This window comes from Leucoraja erinacea, chromosome 10, assembly GCF_028641065.1.
Source record: "Leucoraja erinacea ecotype New England chromosome 10, Leri_hhj_1, whole genome shotgun sequence".
In the NCBI taxonomy this organism is placed as follows: domain Eukaryota; kingdom Metazoa; phylum Chordata; class Chondrichthyes; order Rajiformes; family Rajidae; genus Leucoraja; species Leucoraja erinaceus.
Window position 1 is genome coordinate 6,993,907 of NC_073386.1, and position 22,778 is coordinate 7,016,684.

Here is a 22,778-nt window from a genome sequence, read left to right on the forward strand (position 1 = left end):
GTCCAATCAGCCACTGTCTCCAATGGCGTTGTGTCCAATCACATAATGCACCGATCGGTGGCCATTCAGACGCATTCTCTGAGAGGCGTTGCGGCCAATCTACGACCAGCTTCCCTTACTGAAGCAGAAGTCAAAATCTTTTTTCTGTGCTATTTGCACACAGTGCTAGGACGAGACATTTCAAGTAACATTTTTTGAAAAGATTTTTTTAGCTGTATGAAGTCATTTATTTCATGAAATATTTATCTTTTGGGGGTTATTTTACTGCTTGGGTGTTAGAAAAATTCTAAGCTTCTGTTATGTAAACTGTACGGGGGCTAACAGGCCTCCCGGACCCCAGGCCAATACTTCCTACTTTTTTTTGGAGGTGAATATCATGCCTGGTTAAGGCAGTATGAGTCGTCCGCTATCGTAGGTACTCATTCTCTATGCAACTGGCAAACCATAGATCAGTGTGTAAAATTCAGTGGAAGAAATCACTGACATTTCTTTCACTGTATGTGAGCACTATTTTCAAATTTTGTTTTTTACCTTGCGTTGACACGGGTTTTTCTACCCTTTGGTTAAGCTGGCATCCACCAAAGCAGTCCCATTGCCCTGGCGTATTTCCTTGCCATCCATCTTCATTTGGGTTAATTAACATTAGCTAATTAACCTGTGAACACATATTTGGGACGAGCGTAATGTGGAGCACCCAAGAGAAATCTATATGATCATGGATTGGATCCATATTTAACACAACACCAAAACTCAGTATTAACCTAGAGTGGCTCTTGCTGTGAAACAGCAGCACTAACTGCTGAACATTGCAACATCCTTACGCAGGCTGCCTTCCAGGATTTTGGCCCTGTAATGCAAGAACTCTACTTAAAACTTGCACTACCGCAAGTCAACTGCTCACTGTCATCATGACAAGACTAATTAGGGTATGGCTTTGCTCTGCTCTGCCCAAGACCACAAGAGATTGCCACGAGTTGTGAATTCGGTCCAGTCCATCATACAACTAACCTCCCACCCCTATTGATTCCATCTATACTTCACACTGCCTTTGGGAATGCAAAAGTAGCTAACATAATCAAGGACCATTCTTACCTGGGTCATTCTCTCTCCTCTGTCCTGCTGGGCAGAAGATACAAAAACTTGAAAGCACATACCAGATTTAATAACAGTTTCTTCCTTGCTGTTATCAGACACTTGAATGAATAGCATGAATCGTTTTTTTTAATTGTATATTGGTCGATGTTAATAATAGCAACTAGGTAGTTACAATTGTAGTAAGTTAATGTATTTTCCTTTAATTTCAGCAGCTAAGGCACCAAACCAAGCAAATGCACGAATAAAGGTATTGAAGACGCAATTAACAAGATCATTAAATATAGATATCTTTAACTACATAAATATGTCTGATGGAGTCTATGATCAAGTGCATATAAAGTAACAGTAAATCATGCAGGAAAAATCAAAAGCATTTGTTTTCATATGATTTTTAAAAGCGGTCTAACATTTGGATACCAGTTGAAGTTTTTAATTATTGCTTTTAGATGACCTTATTAAGTACTGGCCAGGATCCAGACAAGGATGAAGATTTTACTAAAGATGCATATGATCCAGATGCATATGAATGCTTTGATAAAAATGAAGGTATGTAACTTTTTTTTCCTTCCTTGTGTATGCACTTAATTTTTCCCATGAATTTTGAAAGAAACAAATGTTCTCAATTAAGGTAAAAAGAAGACTGATACTGAGGATGAAGAGGAGAAAAAGAAACTAGAAGCAAGAAGAGAGAAACAACGACGCAGGCGTGAGAAGAACACTGAGAAATATGGAGAGGATTACCGGTAAGTTTAAAATGCTGCCGAACTAACTTAGCATCAGAATCTACTTGCAATTTAGATGCTACTAGTCCAAGGGGGCCAAGTTGAGTCCCATCTCCTCAACACGCAGTTGGTGGGGGGGGGGGGGGGGGGGGGGGGGAGCGTAGTCACACACACTAACCACCCCCCACACACGCTAAACACCCCCCCCCCCCCCCCCCCTCTTGGTATTATTATATTAATATTATTAATTGGCTCCTTTTACCCCATTCCCATCCTATCTCGAGGGGCAGAGAAAGAAGGGGGAGAGGAGGGAGGGAAGAGAGACGGAGAGGGCGACTGCGGGTAGGTGGCGGGCCTCGGGACCACTGAAGCCCAACCAAATTACTGCGTGTTTAGCGGTTTCAATCCAGATCCCGGGGGGGGGGGGGGCGGAACGCGGCTCGTGGAAAAGAGTGCCCAGCAGGCTGCCGTTGAAAACTGCGCAGCTGTCCACGAGGAGCACAGCCATTGTGACGTCATCAGCTCGTTAGCTTAAAAAAAGACCCCAGATTTGTGAACAATTTTAATTAATAAACTCAAGAAATTAATCAAATTTTCAGATGAGACGATTTTTGAGATCATGAGGTAAATCTCTATCAGAATATGTAAAAATGTCACCGTTAGCCCGTCATGTTTTCGAGGAGATGTGAATCACAGACAAACAAATAAAGAACACACAAATACATCCACATCCAAGATCAGAGTTTTATAAGTATACTAGACCAAGTGCAGACCCGTTGGGTCTGCTCCCCCCAATGCAACCGTTTCCTACCCGTAGCCCCCACGGGAGACGTGGTCCTCCAAATCAAGCCGTTCAGGACTCAGCAGTGCGGCTGTTTTTAAATGGCATCTTTGAGGTGAGATGCGGGCGCCAGCAAAGATTTTATGGTCTCAGGGACAGCAGGGGGGAGAGGCGACAAGAACTTTTTGAGTGGGGGGGGGGGGGGGGGGTGGGGGGGGGTCAAAGGAGAAGAGATTTATTAAAGTATGTGTACATAAACACGACAAAATTTAATCGGGAGTGGATACTTGGAATGAAAAGTGAAATCTCTACCGAAATGGAAAAAATCTGGGAGTTTGTTGGTCTGGTGATGGCATAGCAACGAATCAAAGGCTGGCTCCCACAGGCTGGCAACCACAAGTCAGGCAGAAACACAGCCAGCCAGCAGCCACAGAGTTTTAATATTATGTAGATAGATGAATTTTTTTTAAAACATTGTATTGTAATAGAAAATATACTTAGATTTAGAAGTTGCACTTTTGGGGATGTTAGGCAGTGGAGAAGATTATCAAGAATGACTGTGGGATCTTGATACACTGCAATGCTAAAAATTATATTCTGCACTCAATCTTCCCCTTTACTCTAACTATTGTACTTGAGTTTGACTCGATTGTATTTATAATCTGACCTCTTGATAGCACGCAAAACAAAAAGCTTTTCATTCTACCGAGGTATGATAATTTACCTAAACCTAGGATCTAACAAAGGATTTTACCCGGACTCGTGGGACAGAGTTGGGGGAGAGGCTGGACAGGCTAGAACTTTTTCATCCAGAGCATAGATTAAGAGGTGATATAGTCAAATTGTGAGGAGCATAGAGAGGGTGAATGTATGGCAGGGGTCGGCAACCTCTTTGTGCATAGGGGCTGGGACCCATGAGCAGTTGGAGGGCCATATCTATCGTCATAGTTAATAAACTTTGACATTTATATATTTAAGAAATATATCCACCGAACATAGGAGTTAGTTTGAGACACTGGTATTGAAACAACCCTCATGATCAACTCTGCGTTTATTGTCACTTAACCAGTGAAATTTGAGTTACTGTATTTCCCGGCGACGAAGATGCACCCCAATTTTGAGTTGCTAAATTTTGAAAAAAAAGGCTGGCGGGACAGGATCAAGATTTGTTTCAGTAGAAAGGAAGACGTGAAACTCCTTCAAGGAGGCAATGAGGACCGGGGAGCCTCCATCTTTGCCTTCCCACAGTGCGCTGTGCAGTTTAGGTCTGAGGGACGGGGACTTCCTGGCTCGGGGAGATCACATAACAGGGAGAGAGAGAGAGAGAGCCTGGGACGGACCAGCCAGCCTTCTGCCCAGTAGCTACCCACCAACCACCACCTCCACCGTTTGTGCCTGTGTCGAAGGACACTGGCTGGGGGGCGGGCCGACAGAAGGCGCTGATGTGGGGGCTGGTTCAGCTGTCCGGTCTCGACGGCAGCTCGCAGCCACCTGAGCTGCTGAGTGAGTGAATGAGTTGCTGGCGTCATGACCCCCTCTTTCTCAACGCTCCTGACCCACCCACAACTTTATGCCTGGCAACCCAGCCAAGTTTACTACTTTGTGCAGCCCAGGCCGTGCTGACCCGGGCCCGACTCCACCCACTCTTTGGAAAGGAACTCACTCCTTCCACCACCACCCCCCCCCCCCCCCCCCAGTGGCCCAGTCTTTTTACAGCCTTGGGCCCCGGAGGTGAAGGAAGTCTGCGGGCCGGATAATTACGGTGGGGGGGGGGGGAATACACTTGCGGGCCAGATGATTTCGGGTTACCGACCCCCGATATATGGGGTCTTTTTCTCAGGGCAAAGGAATTGAGGACTAGAGGGCATAGGTTTCAGGTGAGAGAAGGAAAAACGTTCATCAACATTTTGTGGCACGTTTCATTGGGCTAGAGGGATTGTTTCTGTACTTTATGATTCTGACGATTCGATGCATATTGTAATCTATATTACTAAAAGTCTGTTCTTGACCGGTTTTGGCCATATGTGCTGCGATGTCTGAGAGAACGCCGCCACCTACGGCCGTCATTTTTGGCCACCTTGCTCAGACCCCCCCTCCGCTGTACTGTGTGCCGCGGATTTTTCCCGTCGATGAAAAATGACAGATATTAATGATTTTGCTACCTGAAAAGTGCAAAAATCTACTGAGGAATGGGAAGCGGAAACCTCCTCCCCTTTCCTGTTCGAATAGTATTATAATCAATTATTTTCGGGATTTGGAAATATTTTGCGAGATGTGCAATTGAAAATATTTTTTTTTGTAGGAATGCGTTTACGTGCTCACTTTGTAAATTTCGAACTACAGAGGAAGTGGAGATCGAAGCTCATCTGGAAACTCCTTACCATAAAGAAACACTCGAGTTCATTGGAAAAAACATTCTGTTTGAAAAAGGAGCTGCGGATTTTCTTCATGTAGGTTGTTCCTCTTTGAAAGTGATTATAGAGAAGTGAATTGTGAAAACGTTTTTTCAAATTCAGTTTTGGTGCTGTGTAATTTACTTCAACGCTGCAACATTTAATTTTCATGAATTCAATATTGGTGGTGGTTTTCTGTTCCTACAAGAAATTAGTTTAACAAGATTCTGTGGAGTGACTTGATGTAGATCAGCACCAAAAGGCCACAGACAGATTTATGGACACCCTGAAAATGTATGGACCCGCGTTTATATAACACATTTTACTACCTCACTTTGGGGGTCTATAATATTTCCCCCCTTATGCCCCTGTCCCACTTTGGAAACCTGAACGGAAACTTCTGGAGACTTTGCGCCCCACCCAAGGTTTCCGTGCGGTTTCTGGAGGTTTTTGTCAGTCTCCCTATCTGCTTCCACTACCTGCAACCTCCGGGAACCGCACGGAAACCTTGGGTGGGTCGCAAAGTCTCCAGAGGTTTCCATTCAGGTTTCCTAAGTGGGACAGGGGCATAAGACGTCATTGAGAATTAGAGGAGCAGATGCGCCAGGCTATTGCTGATACCTGTAAAATAATAAGTCTGTATTTTGAGGAGATTTCATCTTTCCTAATATTGACTGGATCTACCATGGTGTAAAAGGCCTAGATGGGATGGAATTTACTACATGTATGCAATAAAGCTTCTTTAAGGGCACAATACTGAACCTCCAGGGGTTAACAAGGTAAGGTAAGTGCCTGAAATGTCGGTGGTGGATCAGTTTAGGACAAGTGACAATAATTATATTAGATTTTAATAGTTAATAGACCAAGTGGGACCCGTTGGGTCCCTGTCACACGGGAGGTCTGATCCTCTAACGCAACCCGTTCCCCAACGCAATATTACACCACTAACCCTTAGAGCCCACGGGAGGTGTGGACCTCCAACTGAAACCGTTCCCAAATGTAAAATTCCAGCGCTCCCCTGCTCCCTCAGCACTGCACTTCGAAAAAAAATTCCAATTGCAATTTCCCTGCCTGCCGCAACAGTTCCAATTGCAATACCAATTTGCCCTCCCCCCTCCTGTTGAAGTACTTGCTGTGATATCCCATTGAGGTGAAAAGCTCAGAGTGTTCCTGTCTTGCAACTTTGTATCTTAAGTGTGTTGGAAGGTGACAGGAAGGATTTTAGCAGTTAAAATCTTGTTGAAGTTGGCATTTTTAAAGCTTTAATCATCAAAAACCTGTGAAATATAGCAACATCACGGTAAGCTCCTGGAAAGGGCTCTCTGAGAAGCTGCAGTTACTGTTGCAACGTCCCATTGTGATGTAATTGTATCACTCGGCAGCTTGAGACCCCGTTGTAATTGGTGCACTATGAGTGGCATTGTGACAACATCACTGGAAGCTTCTGGAAAAAGGCTCCCTGTGAGAAGCTGCGGTTTCCGTTCACAACGTCTCATTGTGGCACTTGGCAGCCTGAGAGCCCATTGTGATTGGTGCACTGAATGGCATCGTGACATCACTGGAAACTGCTGAGAAAGGGCTCTCTGTGAGAAGCTGTGGGACGTTGCTATCGGTAACCATTGTGATGTCATTTGTAAATGAGATCCATTGTGATTTGGTATCTGAGATGGCATTGTGACATCATCACTGGAAGGTGCTGGAAAAAAGGCTCTGAGTAGCGGTTTTTGGCTTTTTATAAACTTTAATCGTGAATAACTTGTGAAATATAGGATGAAATCTTAAGTGAACCTGAGTACAGTGTGGACGGGAAAATGTGAGTTGGAATAAGTAAAATTTTAAGCGCTAGATTGTAGCGTTTTGTGGAAGATACAAACATACACTTGCACAAGATGAGACTTTTAGATGGATGGAGAAGGATAGGGCAGGCTTGCGTTAAAATATAAAATTTGGAGTAATTAGGTGGGGATTTGGAGAGTGTTTGCAAGTAAGATGATGATGGCAAGTGGGAAGCTTTCGAAAGTGAGATAGTGTGAGTAAAGAGGCAGCACAAGGAACGGCTGGATAGACTGCCTTTGTTTAGAGCATAAGAGGTGACCTTATTGAAGTGTACAGCATCGTAACAGGCATGGATAAAGTGAACGCTCTCAATCTTTTTCCCAGGCTACAGGATTCTAGAACTTAAGAGGGTTTGGGCTGAATGTGAGGAGGGAGAGATAGAAGAAGGACCTCTGGTGCAATGAGCGGCCAGAGGAGCAGTAATTAAAAGTGCAAAAAGACATTTGGACAGATGCATTGATGGGAAGGTTTGGAGAGGTATGGGCCGAATACAAGCGAATGGAACTAGCCCAGAATGCTATCTTGGCCGGCATGGGCTAGTTGGGACAAAGGGCCTGTTTCCATGCTCTGGCTGTATATCCCAGCATATCTCAAAACACTTCATGGCCAAACATTGTAGGGGAAAGTAGCAGGAGATAATTAAACCTGTTTTTTTTATGTGGGCTCCTGCTAATTTGATTGGTGATCCGTTATATTTCCACTTAGACGGGAGATTAATGCCTCGACTGCAAAATGTCATATCTGATGGTGCTGTGCTCTGAAGTAGCCATATGGGTTCGGCTAAGTTGCAGCTTTTGTTTACTGCTCTGGTCCATAGAACCCATAGAATGCATGCATTAAATATTGTGTTCTTTCTGCATCTTCATTATTCATCCAATGTGTTCTTCCAATAAGGTGTTTCTTCAGAGGGATGTAATTTGTTACTGACAGCCCTGTTCAGTGGTTGTACTCTGCTGTGAGGGACCCGTGCACTGCTTGAATACCGAGCAGTGTAATTAAGTATTTTTTATTTCTCAGCTCGTTATGGTAATCAGTGTAGAAGAGGTCCAGCCTGTGGCATTCATTCCCTCAATGCTAAACAGCTCAGGTTTACTGTGCAAATTGAGCCTGTCTAACTGGACTATTGATATTCTCCTGCAGGGGTTTAATGCAAATTGCAGAGCACATTCTCTTGAATATGTTTATTTACACACAATCCTTTTTTGGCTATAAATCAAATTAGTTGGAAAATTAGAGTATTTGCTACCTTCAAGGGGACCAACCCTTCCAATGGGTAGATAATAGTTTGAATTGCCCAGTGATGTGAATGACTTAAGTAGTTTTCATTAATATGTACGTGAGGGAGAGAGAGAGAGAGATTGCTAATTATACAGCTTTAATGATTACTGCTTCTTAGAAATTATATGGCAGTAGTGTAATTATGGAACAAATGAATGAACAAATGAATGAATGAATAAGTTTATTGGCCAAGTATATTCACATACAAGGAATTTGCCTTGATGCTCTGCCCACAAGTGACAACATGACATGCAGTGACAGTTAGGAATGACACATAAAACATTAAACAAACAATAATACATAATCGATTAAAAATGTGAATTAAATAAAATACAAGACCAAAAGGAGGCTACAGATTTTTGGTTATTGAGTAGAGCTACTACTCATGGGGAAAAAAGCTGTTTTTATGTCTGGCTGTGGCAGCTTTGACAGTCTGGAGTCTTCCAGAGGAAAGTGATTCAAAGAGTTTGTGGCCAGGGTGAGAGGGGTCAGAGATGATCTTACCCGCTCGCTTCCTGACCGTTGTAGTGTACAGTTCGTCAATGGAGTGAAGGTTGCAGCCAATAACCTTCTCAGCTGCTTGGACGATTCGCTGCAGCCTCCGGATGTCGTGCTTGGTTGCTGAGCCAAACCAAACCGGTGAGGACGGACTCTATAGAATTGGACCATCATTGCCTGTGGCAGATTGTGCTTCCTCAGCTGCCGCAGGAAGTACATCCTCTGTTGTGCCTTTTTGTCTGTGGAGTTGATGGTGGGCCCCCATTTAAAGTCCTTGGAGATGATGGTTCCCAAGAACTTAAAAAGACTCCACCGATGTGACTGGTGTTGATGGTGAGTGGGGTGAGGTGGTGACTACGGTTTTGTATGTTCTTCCCGTGACCTACGTGGGGTTTCTCCGAGATTTTCGGTTTCCTCCCACACTCCCGAAGACATACAGGTTTGTAGGTTAATTGGCTTGGTGTAAATGTAAAATTGTCCCTAGTGTGTGTCGGATAATGTTAATGTACAGGGATTGCAGGTCGGTGCGGACTTGGTGGTCCTGTTTCGTCGTTTCCGCTCTATCTCTAAACTAAACTAAAATACATGGTTAACGTACATGAGATTTGGGTTTTAAACCAGAAGGACATCTAGCAGCAGCACAGCACTAATACAAGTAGATACAAAATACTGGAGTAACTCAGCGGGACAGGCAGCATCTCTGGATAGAAGGAATTGGTGACATTTCAAGTTGAGACACTTCAGACCTGGTACTTCTACTCATTTAGCAGCCCCACATTGGCCAACCATGAAGTGTAAACTGCACATTGTGTTTGAATCCATATTGCCTTCTGGATGCAAGTGTGCTACCATCTGATTTCACCTAGCCTCTTAACTCGTATTGTTGGCTATTTATCATTTTCTTGGCTAACTTCAAGTTTGCTGTCATAATCCTTTAATTAAAAACTGATCAACTTTTTTCAATAATTTCATTTAGGCATCCATGGTAAACAAAAATAAGAAAATTGCAGCTCGTAAACAATTCCAGCAGCAAGAACAAAGGGATCCGGCCCAAAAGCTTTCAAAGGATGTTTTAATGGGTAAATATTTATTGTCTCCTTTGTGGTTCAGCACATGGAATTCTGTTTACTGTGTTGAGTGACGCTTAGACACCCAGTAATTGGCATCAGTGGTCAGCTACAAACACTTTGTGGTGCACTTTCACATACCTGAGAGATGTTCTAATGAATAAACTGTAGTCACAGGTCTGATCACTCGAGATTTGGACCACCAGTTGTATTCTTTCCCCCATCTATTTTGCTTGATCAGCTTGCAACCCAGCGGTATGAACTTTGATTTCAAGCAACCCTTCCCTCCCCCACCAGCAACAACCTGCTGCCGTACAATTCTCAGAGAAGATGAGATCCATGTTCTACTCCGAGCGATGAAGACGGTACAGAATTGCACAACAGTTACTAGCTTTCCTAAGCTGCACTCGACTGCTGGTTCGAAACATCCAAGTCACACACCATGCTGTGTATGATCTCCGTTCATTTGTAGTTTGCAGAACTATGGCACGGTGGCGTAGTGGTATAGTTGCTGCCTTACAGCCCCAGAGGCCCGGGTTCGATCCCAACTACGGGGGGTGTCAGTACAGAGTTTGTACCTTCTCCCCGTGACTGCGTGGGTTTTATTTTTAGATCTTCTGTTTCCTCCCACACTCCAAAGACATACCGTTTGGTTAATTGGCTGGGTATAATTGTAAAATTGTCCTTAGTATGTGTTAATGTGTGAGGATCGCCTGTCGATTGTGGAAGGGCCAGTTTCCACGCTGTATCTCTAAACGTCACTAAACTTCATATCCACACCTTAGTGGAAATATTTTTACTTAGAAAATTGCAGTTGCGCAAGAGGCTTATAATTATATAAAACTATTAATAGGGTCATTTTGAATTAGTGTGCTAATTGAACATTTTTTCAGCCTTTATTGACATTAGTATGGATCTTGTCTTTTAAGGAGTTTCTTCAGATGATCAAATGAAAAAGGTTGAAGCGGTTCAATGTGCTGTCTGCAACACCTACATTCCCTTCCTGTTTCATTCTGTACAACAACATTTGAAGTCCAATGAACATATCAATAGCAAGAAGGTATGAAAGTTTCCCTTCCATAAAGAAAGTTTTGCTGTGTTTAAATATTTTAAATTTTATTTTATATTCTCCAGATTAAATAAACTGATTAAACTGGTTCATAAATGTTGCATGGAATGTAATACAGTAAGCCCTCATTGTAACGGACCATAGTGGGAGGCATGAGCAGCCAGTATTACATTCCAGTGGTTGGGCAGGCAGTGCCAGCTGTGGGTGACATAGAGAGCCGAGGCTGTAAGCGGCTGGGGTGAGGGTGCGAGTTGGGGATGGCATGACTGGATAGCATGCAACAAAAACTTTTCACTGTACCTCGGTACACGTGACAATAAATTGAACTAAACTGAAACTGAACAGGAGATTTGGGTGGGGGGGGGGGGGGTTGAGATACAAGATACATTTAATTGTCATTTGGACCCCTGGAGGTCCAAACGAAATGCCGTTTCTGCAGCCATACATTACAAACACATAGACCCAAGACACAACATAATTTACATAAACATCCATCACATAGCTGTGATGGAAGGCAAATAAACTTTCTCACTGCACTCTACCCCCCGATGTCAGAGTACAGTCAAACAATGGCGAATTGAACTAAACTGAATGCAAGGTGAACAGGAGGGTTTGGGTTAGGGGGGGGGGCGTGCGCTGAGAGCAAGCAGGGGCGGGGCAGGATGTAGGCTCCGCTCCAGGAGTTCATCAGCAACTCGTTGGGGGAAGTCGCCGTCCGCAGAGCCCTGACCAAAATCTCCCTCCAGGGACCCGCGGGCTCCCAGTGCCGCCGTCCGTTAAAGCCTCCGACTCTCCGGTCGGGCCGCAGCAGCAGCAGCAGCAGCGCTCCTCCACTGTATACTAGTTTGAAGAAGACGGTGAATGAAGGGAGTGAAATCTCTTCCTGTTGCTTGGGGAAGACAATGGTGAATGTCTGGCAATATAAGAGTGACTTGGGTAAGATGGTGAGAGAGCTTATAAATGACAGCCGAGGAGTTTTTAAAGGCTGACTCTTTAAGACGCGGACAGACTGCAGGGTGCTAGGAGTCGCGCCGCCCACCGAAAACAGTAACAGGGGGCGAGGTGGCATAGAGTGGTCCTACCCATCACAAAGAGGTTAAAACAAGGGCTTACTGTTACTAGTTTGATGAAGAGAAAATCTGTTGCTTGAGGAAGACATTTAAATCTGGCAATAAGAGTGACTAAGATGCTTTAAAATGACATGAGGATTTTTAAAGGCTAGGAATAGGCAATCCTGGTAGAGTGGTCCTACTTTTAAATTTAATACTTCAGAAACTGGATTTTAAATCTAAATCTAAGATGCTGGACATGACATTGTTCTAGGAATATACAACTCCTGGGTCTTTTTTCCCTCGGTGACCATTTAAGTAGCTATTCTGGTTGTTGTTTCTTACTGCTAATTTTTCTTTCTTTCAGAATTACCATGACCAGGTCAGAAGGGAGAGTCTCCTCACAGCCAGTAGCATGCTGAACAACCCGACCGTAAAGGCTAAATTTGATCTCTACTTAAAGGTAAGGCTTTGTAGGTAAGGTAGCAGTAGCAGGGTCTTGAGACAAATTATTAAAATCAGTACCTTTTATTGTATGCGGTAGATGGTAGAGGGGAGAATAAGTGTTTGGCACGGACTAGAAGGGCCGAGATGGCCAGTTTCCGTATTGTAATTGTTATATGGTTATATGATATCAGCAAAGTCTTTTATTTTCCATTCATATCTGCTCTGAAACTTGTCGGTGGCTCTGCTTCCTTGAATTAGTAATTTTTAAGTGGTCCCAATAATATTGGAGTCGTAAAGAGTAAAGAGAGTAAACGGGTCCTTTTCACAATGGCAGGCAGTGACTAGTGGGGCACCCCAAGGCTCAGTACTGGGACCCCAGCTAATTACAATATATATTAATGATCTGGATGAGGGAATTGAAGGCAATATCTCCAAGTTTGCGGATGACACTACGCTGGGGGGCAGTGTTAGCTGTGAGGAGGATGCTAGGAGACTGCAAGGTGACTTGGATAGGCTGGGTGAGTGGGCAAATGTTTGGCAGATGCAGTATAATGTGGATAAATGTGAGGTTATCCATTTTGGTGGCAAAAACGGGAAAGCAGACTATTATCTAAATGGTGGCCGATTGGGAAAGGGGGAGATGCAGCGAGACCTGGGTGTCATGGTACACCAGTCATTGAAGGTAGGCATGCAGGTGCAGCAGGCAGTAAAGAAAGCGAATGGTATGTTAGATTTCATTGCAAAAGGATTTGAGTTTAGGAGCAGGGAGGTTCTACTGCAGTTGTACAGGGTCTTGGTGAGACCACATCTGGAGTATTGCGTACAGTTTTGGTCTCCAAATCTGAGGAAGGACATTATTGCCATAGAGGGAGTGCAGAGAAGGTTCACCAGACTGATTCCTGGGATGTCAGGACTGCCTTATGAAGAAAGACTGGATAGACTTGGTTTATACTCTCTAGAATTTAGAAGATTGAGAGGGGATCTTATAGAAACTTACAAAATTCTTAAGGGGTTGGACAGGCTAGATGCAGGAAGATTGTTCCCGATGTTGGGGAAGTCTAGAACAAGGGGTCACATTTTAAGGATAAGGGGGAAATCTTTTAGGACCGAGATGAGGAAAACATTTTTCACACAGAGAGTGGTGAATCTCTGGAATTCTCTGCCACAGAATGTAGTTGAGGCCAGTTCATTGGCTATACTTAAGAGGGAGTTAGATGTGGCCCTTGTGGCTAAAGGGATCAGGGGGTATGGAGAGAAAGCAGGTACAGGATATTGAGTTGGATGATCAGCCATGATCATATTGAATGGCGGTGCAGGCTCAAAGTGCCGAATGGCCTACTCCTGCACTTATTTTCTATGTTTCTATTCGGCCCTTCGAGCCAGCACTGCCATTCAATATGATCATGGTTGATCATACAAAATCATACCCCGTTCCTGCTTTCTCCCTTGATTCCATTAGCCCGAAGAGCTAAATCAAACTCTCTCTTCAATACATCACTGTGACATTAAAGTATCATTCATTTATTTATTCATACATGTGGACAGGATCTGATTACTATATTGTGGTGTTTTTCACATTGTGCATAGGGCGAGAACCCTTTTGAAAATCCTCAGGAGCTGCAACAGCAGGAGCAGCAACAATCGGAAGAGCTGGAACAGGAGCCGGAGCACGAGGAGGACAACGAGGAGGGCAATGAGGAGGAAAATCAAGAAGAGGAGGAAAGGCAGGCGGATGAAGCAGATGATCAAGCACCGGAGAAAGAGGAAAACCAGGCAGAGATGGAGGACGTAGCATGTGAGCCCTCTGACCCGTAACACTATCAGAATGAGAGTGTAGTTACTTCTTTTCAAACTTGTAAACAATGCAGCAGTAATGAGAAAGATGCTTCCCCGCTATCCTCAAAAGCATTGTTGTGATGATTTTGTACGCCATGGCTGATAGTAATCGCAATGCTTTCTCAGCAGCCTATTAATGTGTTTTTTTTTGTTAAACAGAATAGTGATTAGTTTTCCATGAACAACCATGTATTAATGGAAGAAATGCTAACTGAGTAATGTATTTGGTCAAAGTTGAAAAGTAAGAGCAAAGGTAAAGGTGTTTTAAAACGAGTCTGTTGAGCTCTTAAATGTGGAACAATATTCATTCATGTCTTTTAAAAAAATGTTTATGTATTTGGTGTGTATGGTGTTTAGAACCTTGTCAATAACCTGCTTAATTTGTTGCATAGTTTAGAAAGGCAAAGAAATGCTGCCATTTCTTTTGTTAAACATTTCCACTGTAATCATTTAGAATAGTTATTGCTTAGCCACTGATTCACATTAAAGGATTTTGCTTGTTCTCCCCACATTGTAAAAGTCAAAGCCTGGCTCGGTCATCCATTCACTAATGTAAACCTGTGTGCGATAGTGAGACTTTGTTTGCTATTAACGGGAATAAAAATGTTTAGATTATGTAATTGTTGGATCGTGAACAAGTCTAATGTATTGGACTGTGGCCACTTGTTTAAAGTGCACTTGTTTGAAAATGGCGAAGATGTGTAAGTGTGACCTTCCGTGCCTGAGGAATTGAAGTGAGACAATGTGACTTGAAGGATGACAGATGCAAAATGCTGGGGTAACTCGGCAGGACAGGAAGCATCTCTGGATAAAAGGAATGGGTGATGTGTCTGGTCGAGACCTTACTTCAGACTCTGAAGAAGGGTCTCGACCCGAAACGTCACCCATTCCCTCTGTCCAGAGATGCTGCCTGTCGTGCTGAGCTACTCCAGCATTTTGCGTCCATCTTTGGTTTAAATCAGCATCTGCAGTTCCTTCCTACGCTTGACTTAAAGGATGGTATATGGTGGAATGGAAGCTGTAGTGGGTTAGGATCATAAAGAGTAAGCACTATGGCCACCTTATCCTTGCTGACTTAGTCTGTCTACTCTGACCACATTACCCGTGTTAGGCCTGAATCGCTCTACTACTTTCCTATCCAATAATCCAAATGCCTTTTTAAATATTGTAATAGTGTCTGCCTCCATAAACTCATGGACGTTCGTTCTGAATAGTCATCACCCGCGTGGTGGAAAAACCTGTGTCTCAGAACGCCTGTCAATATCTTCCGCTCATTTTAAACCAGTGCCCTGTAGTCCTAGTCTAGACGGCGTTTCCCTGGGAAAAGTTCTCATTATCTACGTCTCATGATTGTGTAAAGCGCTCACTAAGGTCCCCCTCTACCTCCATTTTAGTATGAATAAATACTGAATCCTTGCACTGCAGCTTTCGATTCCAGGCACAACCAAAGTGAATCTATACATAACCAAAGCTCTGACCTTGTGCTCTTCCAGTTTGCGAGTTATTTCTATTTGTGTAAAAACGGTACGCGATAGCGCTACGATTTTTCGCCAGCTCGCTCACATGTCTCCTGTGCTGCGAGTGCAACAAGTTTCGTCCCGATCCGTGGTATATTGTAAATGTTAGCGAAGTGTAAAAATCTTAAAAACCACACATGCGCAGATCGATGTCTCCTGCCAGTCAGTGCTGCGCGGTTTGGTCTCTTCTGTCACTCCCTGCCCTTCCTGCGCCATTGCGTCTTTACTGGAGCTGAGGGACACAGCGGGTGGCCGGCTGACGTCTCCAACCGGACCGGAAGCGGCGTGGCCGCCGGAGATGACGGCCAAACGGAAAGTGGTGAATCTGATCCCGGCGGAGGACGGCGTCCAGCGCCCGCTGTGAGCCCCAAACGCACTGCAGCCATCACAATGCTCAGCAGCTTCAGCCCCATCCCCTCTGGTCCCCCTCGTTGGCTCCTGCCTCCTCCCCCGTGATACCTCCCATGGCTCTTCCCCCGTCTTTTCTCCGGGCTCTCCCTCCCCTCCCACACGGCAGCGCGGCCATAGCTGCTGGTGCTCCCGGGCCGAGCCGAGGATCCACGCCAAAGTCTGATGCTCCTCCGGGACACGTAAGAAGGGAGAGGAGCGGCAACCTTGAGATCCTGGGGTGGAGGGAGTTGAGGGGAGTAGGGAGGCGAGAGATGTCATGGAGGGAGGGAGTGACTGAGGGTAGGGGAAAGGAGAGGGAGGTATTGGGGGAGGGGAGGAGGGGAAAGAAGAGGGAGGGGGAGTGCTAGGGATGAGGGGAAATGAGTTGCACCTGTGTAGTTGGGGGCTATGGGTGAGCGTGTCCCACTTAGTCTGGTCTCTTATAAGCATTTTGTTTATACCATATCTTTCCTTCAATATGTACACGATGAACAACACAGTGCAGTCTAACAGTTGATGTGTAGTGCAACTGCAACATAATGTACAGACTCCAACTCGGTGCCAAGGCTTATGAAGGCAAAACTACAGATTGCCTTTTTATTCCTGTCGTCACTTTCAGGGAGCTATGGACACCTTCTTTCGTGTGGCTTGCACAGCCTAAAATTGTTGGACAACTTGTTCTATTTGACCTTCCGTTTGACCACGTCGAGTTGATTGCATTAGTCGAAACAGGGCGGACCACGTGAAGGTTGCAATCTTCCACCCCAGCTATGGACATGTATACCAAGGTTCCTCTGTCATCAATGCTCTTCTGGTGCTTCTGATTGACTATGTCGTAAAAGAATTTGACCTCCCAAAGTGCATTATCACAAACTGTTTGGATTACATTTCATCTGCCATCTCTGCCCATCTTTGCAGTTCAATTTAATTTATTGTCACGTGTACCGAGGTACAGTGAAAAGTTTTTGTTGTGTACTAGCCAGTTTAATCTAAACAGCTAGACACAAAATGCTAGAGTAACTCAGCGGGACAGGCAGCATCTCTGGATAGAAGGAATGGGTCACGTGTCTGGTCGAGACCCTTCTTTAGACTGAGAATCTAAACGGCTAATCTATATCTGACTGTCCCTTTTGAAACTACCATGTGATGGTACCTACTCCAACTACCTTCTCTGGCAGCTCAGCTTATACACCCACTGTTTAAAAAAAAAAGCCCTTGAGGTTCCTATTTTTTGTTCTCGCCGTACACCTATGTCCTCTGGTTCCTTCTTTCTCTCTCGCTCTCTTTCTCTTTTCCTGCTTTATTAAGTAATGGGTCACATTTGCTATCAAATCCAAAGGAACAATTCCCTAATCTAGAATTTTGGAAGATGACAACCAGAGTGTTTACCTCTTTTAAAACCTTGCCATATAGATTGTTGGATCTCGGAGTTTATTGGTTCTTAGTCCCAATAAATTGCTTTTGTATTAATAATTATTTCCTTTATTGCCTCATCCTTTTTGTGTTTCCTGCAAAGGTAGGAACAGACTTCAATTCTTCAGTTGTGTCCTATCTTCACTGTTCTATTTATCTACTTAATAATCCATATATCATCTGAAATGAATGTACACTATTTCAGCATGTCATGGATTAATGGGAGATTGATTATAGTTTCTAGATACAGCGCCGAAACGATGTTATTTTCATAAAGATAATTTCCTTTAAGGCTATTGTGCTGAGATGTTGCTTCAATAAAACCAGTAAACTAGTTGGATAAATGATAATTTAGCAGGAATGAGTGGGTCGATGGAGACTTGTGGCCTGCGGAGCCTCGGGGCCTGGATCGGAGTCCCAAGGGCAACTGGAGGAGGTCAGAGCGGTTGAGGAGGTGGGTCGGCGGAAGTTGAGGGCGCTGGCAGTCAAGGACGGGCTACGTGGGCATCTGGGTCCGCGCCGCCGGGAACAATGGAGGAACCGGCGTGGGGCTGCCGTGAGGACGGAGAACAAAGGAGAAGCTGGCATGTGATGCCTTGTAACTTTGCCTGCTATATGACATCTATTTGCATGCCTAGGATTTGTGAGCAAAGAATTTCACTGATTTGTCACATATGACAATAAAGCATTCATTCATCTATTCATCTATGTTCAGGAGCCTAATTCCCCAACCATATGTTCTGTGCCAACCTGAGGGAGGAAACTCAAATTCTGGAGTAACTCAGCGGGACAGGCAGCATCTTTGGGGAGGAAACTCATTCCCAGCCTATCCATGGTTCTATGCCAAATGATGCATGTTGGCAAGCATTTCGGACTGAAGGACACTACTCCAGTCTGATCTAGTACTTGTACAGGACAAAATATTAATCTGTTGCTTGGATATACATTGGGGGGCCTATGTGTTGAAGTGTCAGCTTTAGATGTTAGAAACACAGTGCAGGAAGAGACCCTTTGGCCTACCGACCAGCGATCATCCCTTGCACTAATCTACACGCACACTAGGGACAATTTATAAAAACTTACCGAACCCAAATAACCCACAAATCTGTACATCTTTGGAGTGTGGGACGAAACCGGAGAACCCAGAGAAAACCCACATGGTCACTGGGCGAACATACAAACTCAGCAGGTCGGGCAGCATCTCTGGAGGAAAAGGATAGGTGACATTTAGAGTCTGGATCCTTCTTCAAGCTGACCTATCCTTTTCCTCCATGCTGCCTGCTTTCCTCAGATGCTGCCTGACCTGCTGCGTTACTCCAGCATCTAAGGGAGAAACGTTTAACCGGTTAATTTTAATTATGTTAAGTTGAACACCCAAAATTAGTTACATCTCTGCAACGGGACTTAAACTTGCAACCTTCTGAGATATGACAGACAAGTCATTCGAACAAATGACTTTCCTCAGGCAAGTTATTAATTTTCATTCATCTTCAGTATATTCAGAACATAGGCACAGGTGGAAAAGTAAACCGGTGTGTACAATGGTGGCGTTGCTGCCTTACAGCGCCAGAAACCTGGGTTCAATCCTGACTGTGGGTCCTGTCTGTACGGAGTTTGTACGTTTTCCCCTTGATTGCGTGGGGTTTATCAGGGTGCTCCTGTTTCCTCCCACATTCCAAAGGCATACAGGTTTGTGGGTTAATTGGCTTCAATAAAATTGTAAAAATTGTCCCTAGTGTGTAGGATAGTGCTAGCTTGTTGGCAGGAGACTCGAAGCGTCTGTTTCTGGTAGGTGGAAGAACCATGAACCTCACTGCCCAGTTAGTATCTTCATGCAGTATTGCCTTTCATTCTGTCGATAGGGATTTTGTTTTTCATATTGACCAAGAATACTCGAATAGTCCAACATCATGCGTCTTTTGGAGCATCCCGACATCGGTCTCAACCCGAGACTGTGAGCTCCATGATGTTAAAGTCCACAGGCCGCGGTTGGAGCGTTGATCCCAGGCGAGGGATGGCAGGCTCCGATGGTAAGTCCACTTCCCTGTGGTGGGGCTCAAAGTCAGTTCCGACCAAGGCCTACAGGTCCACGATGTTAGGCAGCAGAGCGACCGTAGATGCAATCCGGAAAACAATCGCATCTCCGGCAAGGTAAGAGATTGAAAAAAAGTTTCACCCGACCCCACCCACAACCCCCACATAAAACAAACCAGGGAACATTAACACAAACTTTTAAAACACACTAAAAATAACAAAAAAAAAAAGACGGACAGACTTTAGGCGAGGCTGCCATCAAAGCACCACCCGGGGTATTTACACCAAGGATTGAATCTTCAGCTTTCACCATTGTCCATGTGGACCACTCTGCAGTGAGTGGAAGGCAATGCTGGAGTAACCCAGCGGGTCACGCAGCATCTATGGGGGACATGGACAGGTGATGCTTCGGATTGGGAGCCTTCTTCAGACTGATTGTTGTTTGGGGGGGAGGGGAGATGGAAATGGAGAAGAAGTGGGGAGGGGACAAAGCCTGGTAAGCAATAGGTGGTACAGATGAGGGGTGATTATAAGATCATGTGATCGGAGCAGAATTAGGCCATTCGGCCCATCAAGTCTATGCCATTCAATCATGGCTGTTCTATCTCTCCCTCATTCTCCTGCCTTCCATCCATAACCTCGGACACCCGTACTAATCAAGATTCTATCTATCTCTGCCTTAAATATGTCTGACTGCCACCACAACCTTCTGTGGCAAAAAATTCCATCGATTCACCACCCTATGACGAAAGAAATTCCTCCTCATCTTCCTAAAAGAATGTTCTTTAATTCTGAGGCTATGACCTCTAGTCGAGATGGAGGACACCAACGGCCAGACCGCCCCTGCAACGCCGCCAGGACAACAGACCTTCATGGTCAAATCAAGATCCCTGTATTTACAACAACTGGGAGTTTAAAATGACGCCAAACTCGTAACTGCATACTGTCTCAGTGTACTACTGCTACACACTTGTACTGTATCGTGTTACAAATCTACCTCGGTACATGTGACAAAGTACCACACCATGCCTTGATGCAATATTTTCACCAAGCCTGGATAGTACAGTCAATTCCTCAATCGGCAGGCAGAGGGCAGCGTAGGTACAATCCTTCGACTGGAAATATCAAACAATGAACGAGCTGTGATTTATCCATGGGACATATTTATACAAATCAGAGGGACAATGTTTGATAACCCCTCGTATGCAGTGATTACAAGATTAGATATTATGAAGTACATCTGTAGTATTTACACTGGTGAAGAGATGTTAGTAAAGTAATTTGTGCATCTCTAACTATAATTGGTGAATGGGAGCTAGCAAATTATTTAAATCTAATTGCTGTCGCTGATAATTTGAAAATTTTACAACTGGTGATCCTTCCACGCCAACACCCGTGCAAAGCCATTGTAAAATTAATGACTCACTCGCACCAGGCTTTGACAAAGTTTGCTATCTGCATTCTTCGTGCTTGCAGCTACTTGCTGGCATTATAAATCACGTTTAATGCAGTCAAATGCCACTTCATTATGTCGCAATGCCAAATTGTCTACACAGTGTGAGGCAAAGAGTAGCTCCGAGCTGATTAATTCCCGCGGTCAGGGGCTGAGGTCCCTAATCAAAATGCACATACCATTTTTATTGCATAAACTTTTACGGTGGTGAAAGAATTAACGATGAACTTTAAAATGCCAGGAAGATTACGGCCACATTGTCTTCTCGGTGCTGAGTTAAGGGCGGCATGGTGGCGCAGCTGCCCACAAACGCCTGAGAACCAGGTTCGATCCTGACCTCAGGTGCTGTCTGTGTGGAGATTGCACGTTCTCCCTGTGACCGCATGGGTTTCCTCCTGCTGCTCCAGTTTCCACCCACAAGGAATGTTACACAATTTTGAGATTTTAAATATCAAGCCTGTAATTTATCCCATCAGATAAAGCATAAAAAGAACTTTAATTTGATACCTAATTCACTTTCATATCTTCAGTATTAAAAAAGTTATGGCCATTTCCATACTCGGAAATTAGCATCCTGTTCCCTATTGCTTTTCCATTGACGTAACACAAAAGCTGTGATCGAGGACAGTCAAAAGCCCATAATTTTCTTAAAAATTAAGAGAACTGAATGAAATTTTCAGTTATTATAGATTAAAGCATTCTGAAACAAATATGAAACATCTTACTTGGATGGCCTGAAATTAAAGCATATAATTAGTTAGTTACCTAATTGTAGTTAATCACAAAATTGACCGTTGTGACTGAAATAGTAATAAACACAGACTCTTGAAAATTCAAAAATGTGATATTCTCAAGATCAGAACTTAAATATTATTGTATTATATACTGCAAGTCTGTAACAGACAGGTAAAGAAATTATAATTTCTAGCAAAAGACCAAGTCTTTATGGAGAAGATCAGTTGCGAGCTGGTACATTGGCATATCATAATCAGTAGCATTTTTGTATTCAATTTATTGTCATTATCTCATATTAGAGACAACAAAATGGATTTTCCTTACAGTCAAGTAACATAAAAATAAATAATAAATAAATAAAACATTTTTTTTAAAAGCACAAGCACAGAAGTCCACAACACAACATAACCCCACAGTGGCACCAAAGTTGAGGAAGGAACCAAAGTCCAGCCAGCATCATCATACTCCTCAGATTGTAACCAATAAGCAACTCTGTACACCTTGTTTTTCCTCAACTTTTCAATTTTGGCATTGTAAACTACAAGTTTTTGCTCTTCAAACCACGCATGACATGCCTTTCTGCCCACTACTTTCCCATTAAGAATGTCCTGTAGATCATCACATTTGGAGTAGTCCAAATTCGGATAATCTCTGCAAATGCTGTCAAAATCAGTCTTTTTTGCTGGGCATTTGGATTGACAATTTTGCATTTCTTTTTTGGAGACGTCTGTTTAAAATGTAAAGAAAAAAAAAGCACTGAACAGCATTAACAGAAACAAGCTATTATTTGCAGTTTTAGAAAAAAAGGTAGAAACGATGAAGTTAAACGCTAAATCAAATAGTAAATACCCAACAAAAAATTAATATTCATCATTCATCAAATCAATTAAATTCATCTAAATTCAATTACTAGATCTAAACATCTATCCATTTTTTAAGAAAAGGCTAACATATTTAAATAGCTAAGTATCCAAATAACAAATAACAAACTGATCCCATTCGCACAAGAATTCACAATATAACATGATTTTTAAATCTCACTTTGTCATGAACTTATATGTCAAATGGAAGGAATTTAATGTTTAATTCCCATAAATTAATCCAGAAACATCCACTCAAGATAATCAAAATCATGATTTATTTGGACAATACATCTGACTAAAAC

General features: G+C 43.6%; 1 protein-coding gene across 3 annotated transcripts in view; it reads left to right on the plus strand.

The window, feature by feature from the left end:
* Positions 1-14,691, plus strand: part of LOC129700737 (DBIRD complex subunit ZNF326-like) — a 30,204-nt gene extending 15,513 nt beyond the window's left edge. For 2 of the 3 annotated variants that reach the window (XM_055641373.1, XM_055641375.1), the window contains 8 exons: positions 1,305-1,342; positions 1,542-1,641; positions 1,724-1,838; positions 4,901-5,048; positions 9,580-9,682; positions 10,600-10,730; positions 12,156-12,251; positions 13,823-14,691. In XM_055641373.1, coding sequence (XP_055497348.1) covers positions 1,305-1,342; positions 1,542-1,641; positions 1,724-1,838; positions 4,901-5,048; positions 9,580-9,682; positions 10,600-10,730; positions 12,156-12,251; positions 13,823-14,050 — 959 coding nt within the window. In that variant the 3' untranslated portion in view covers positions 14,051-14,691. The remainder of the gene's footprint in view (positions 1-1,304; positions 1,343-1,541; positions 1,642-1,723; positions 1,839-4,900; positions 5,049-9,579; positions 9,683-10,599; positions 10,731-12,155; positions 12,252-13,822) is intronic. The other variant, XM_055641374.1, reaches the window with a different exon arrangement.
* Positions 14,692-22,778: the final 8,087 nt, after the last annotated feature.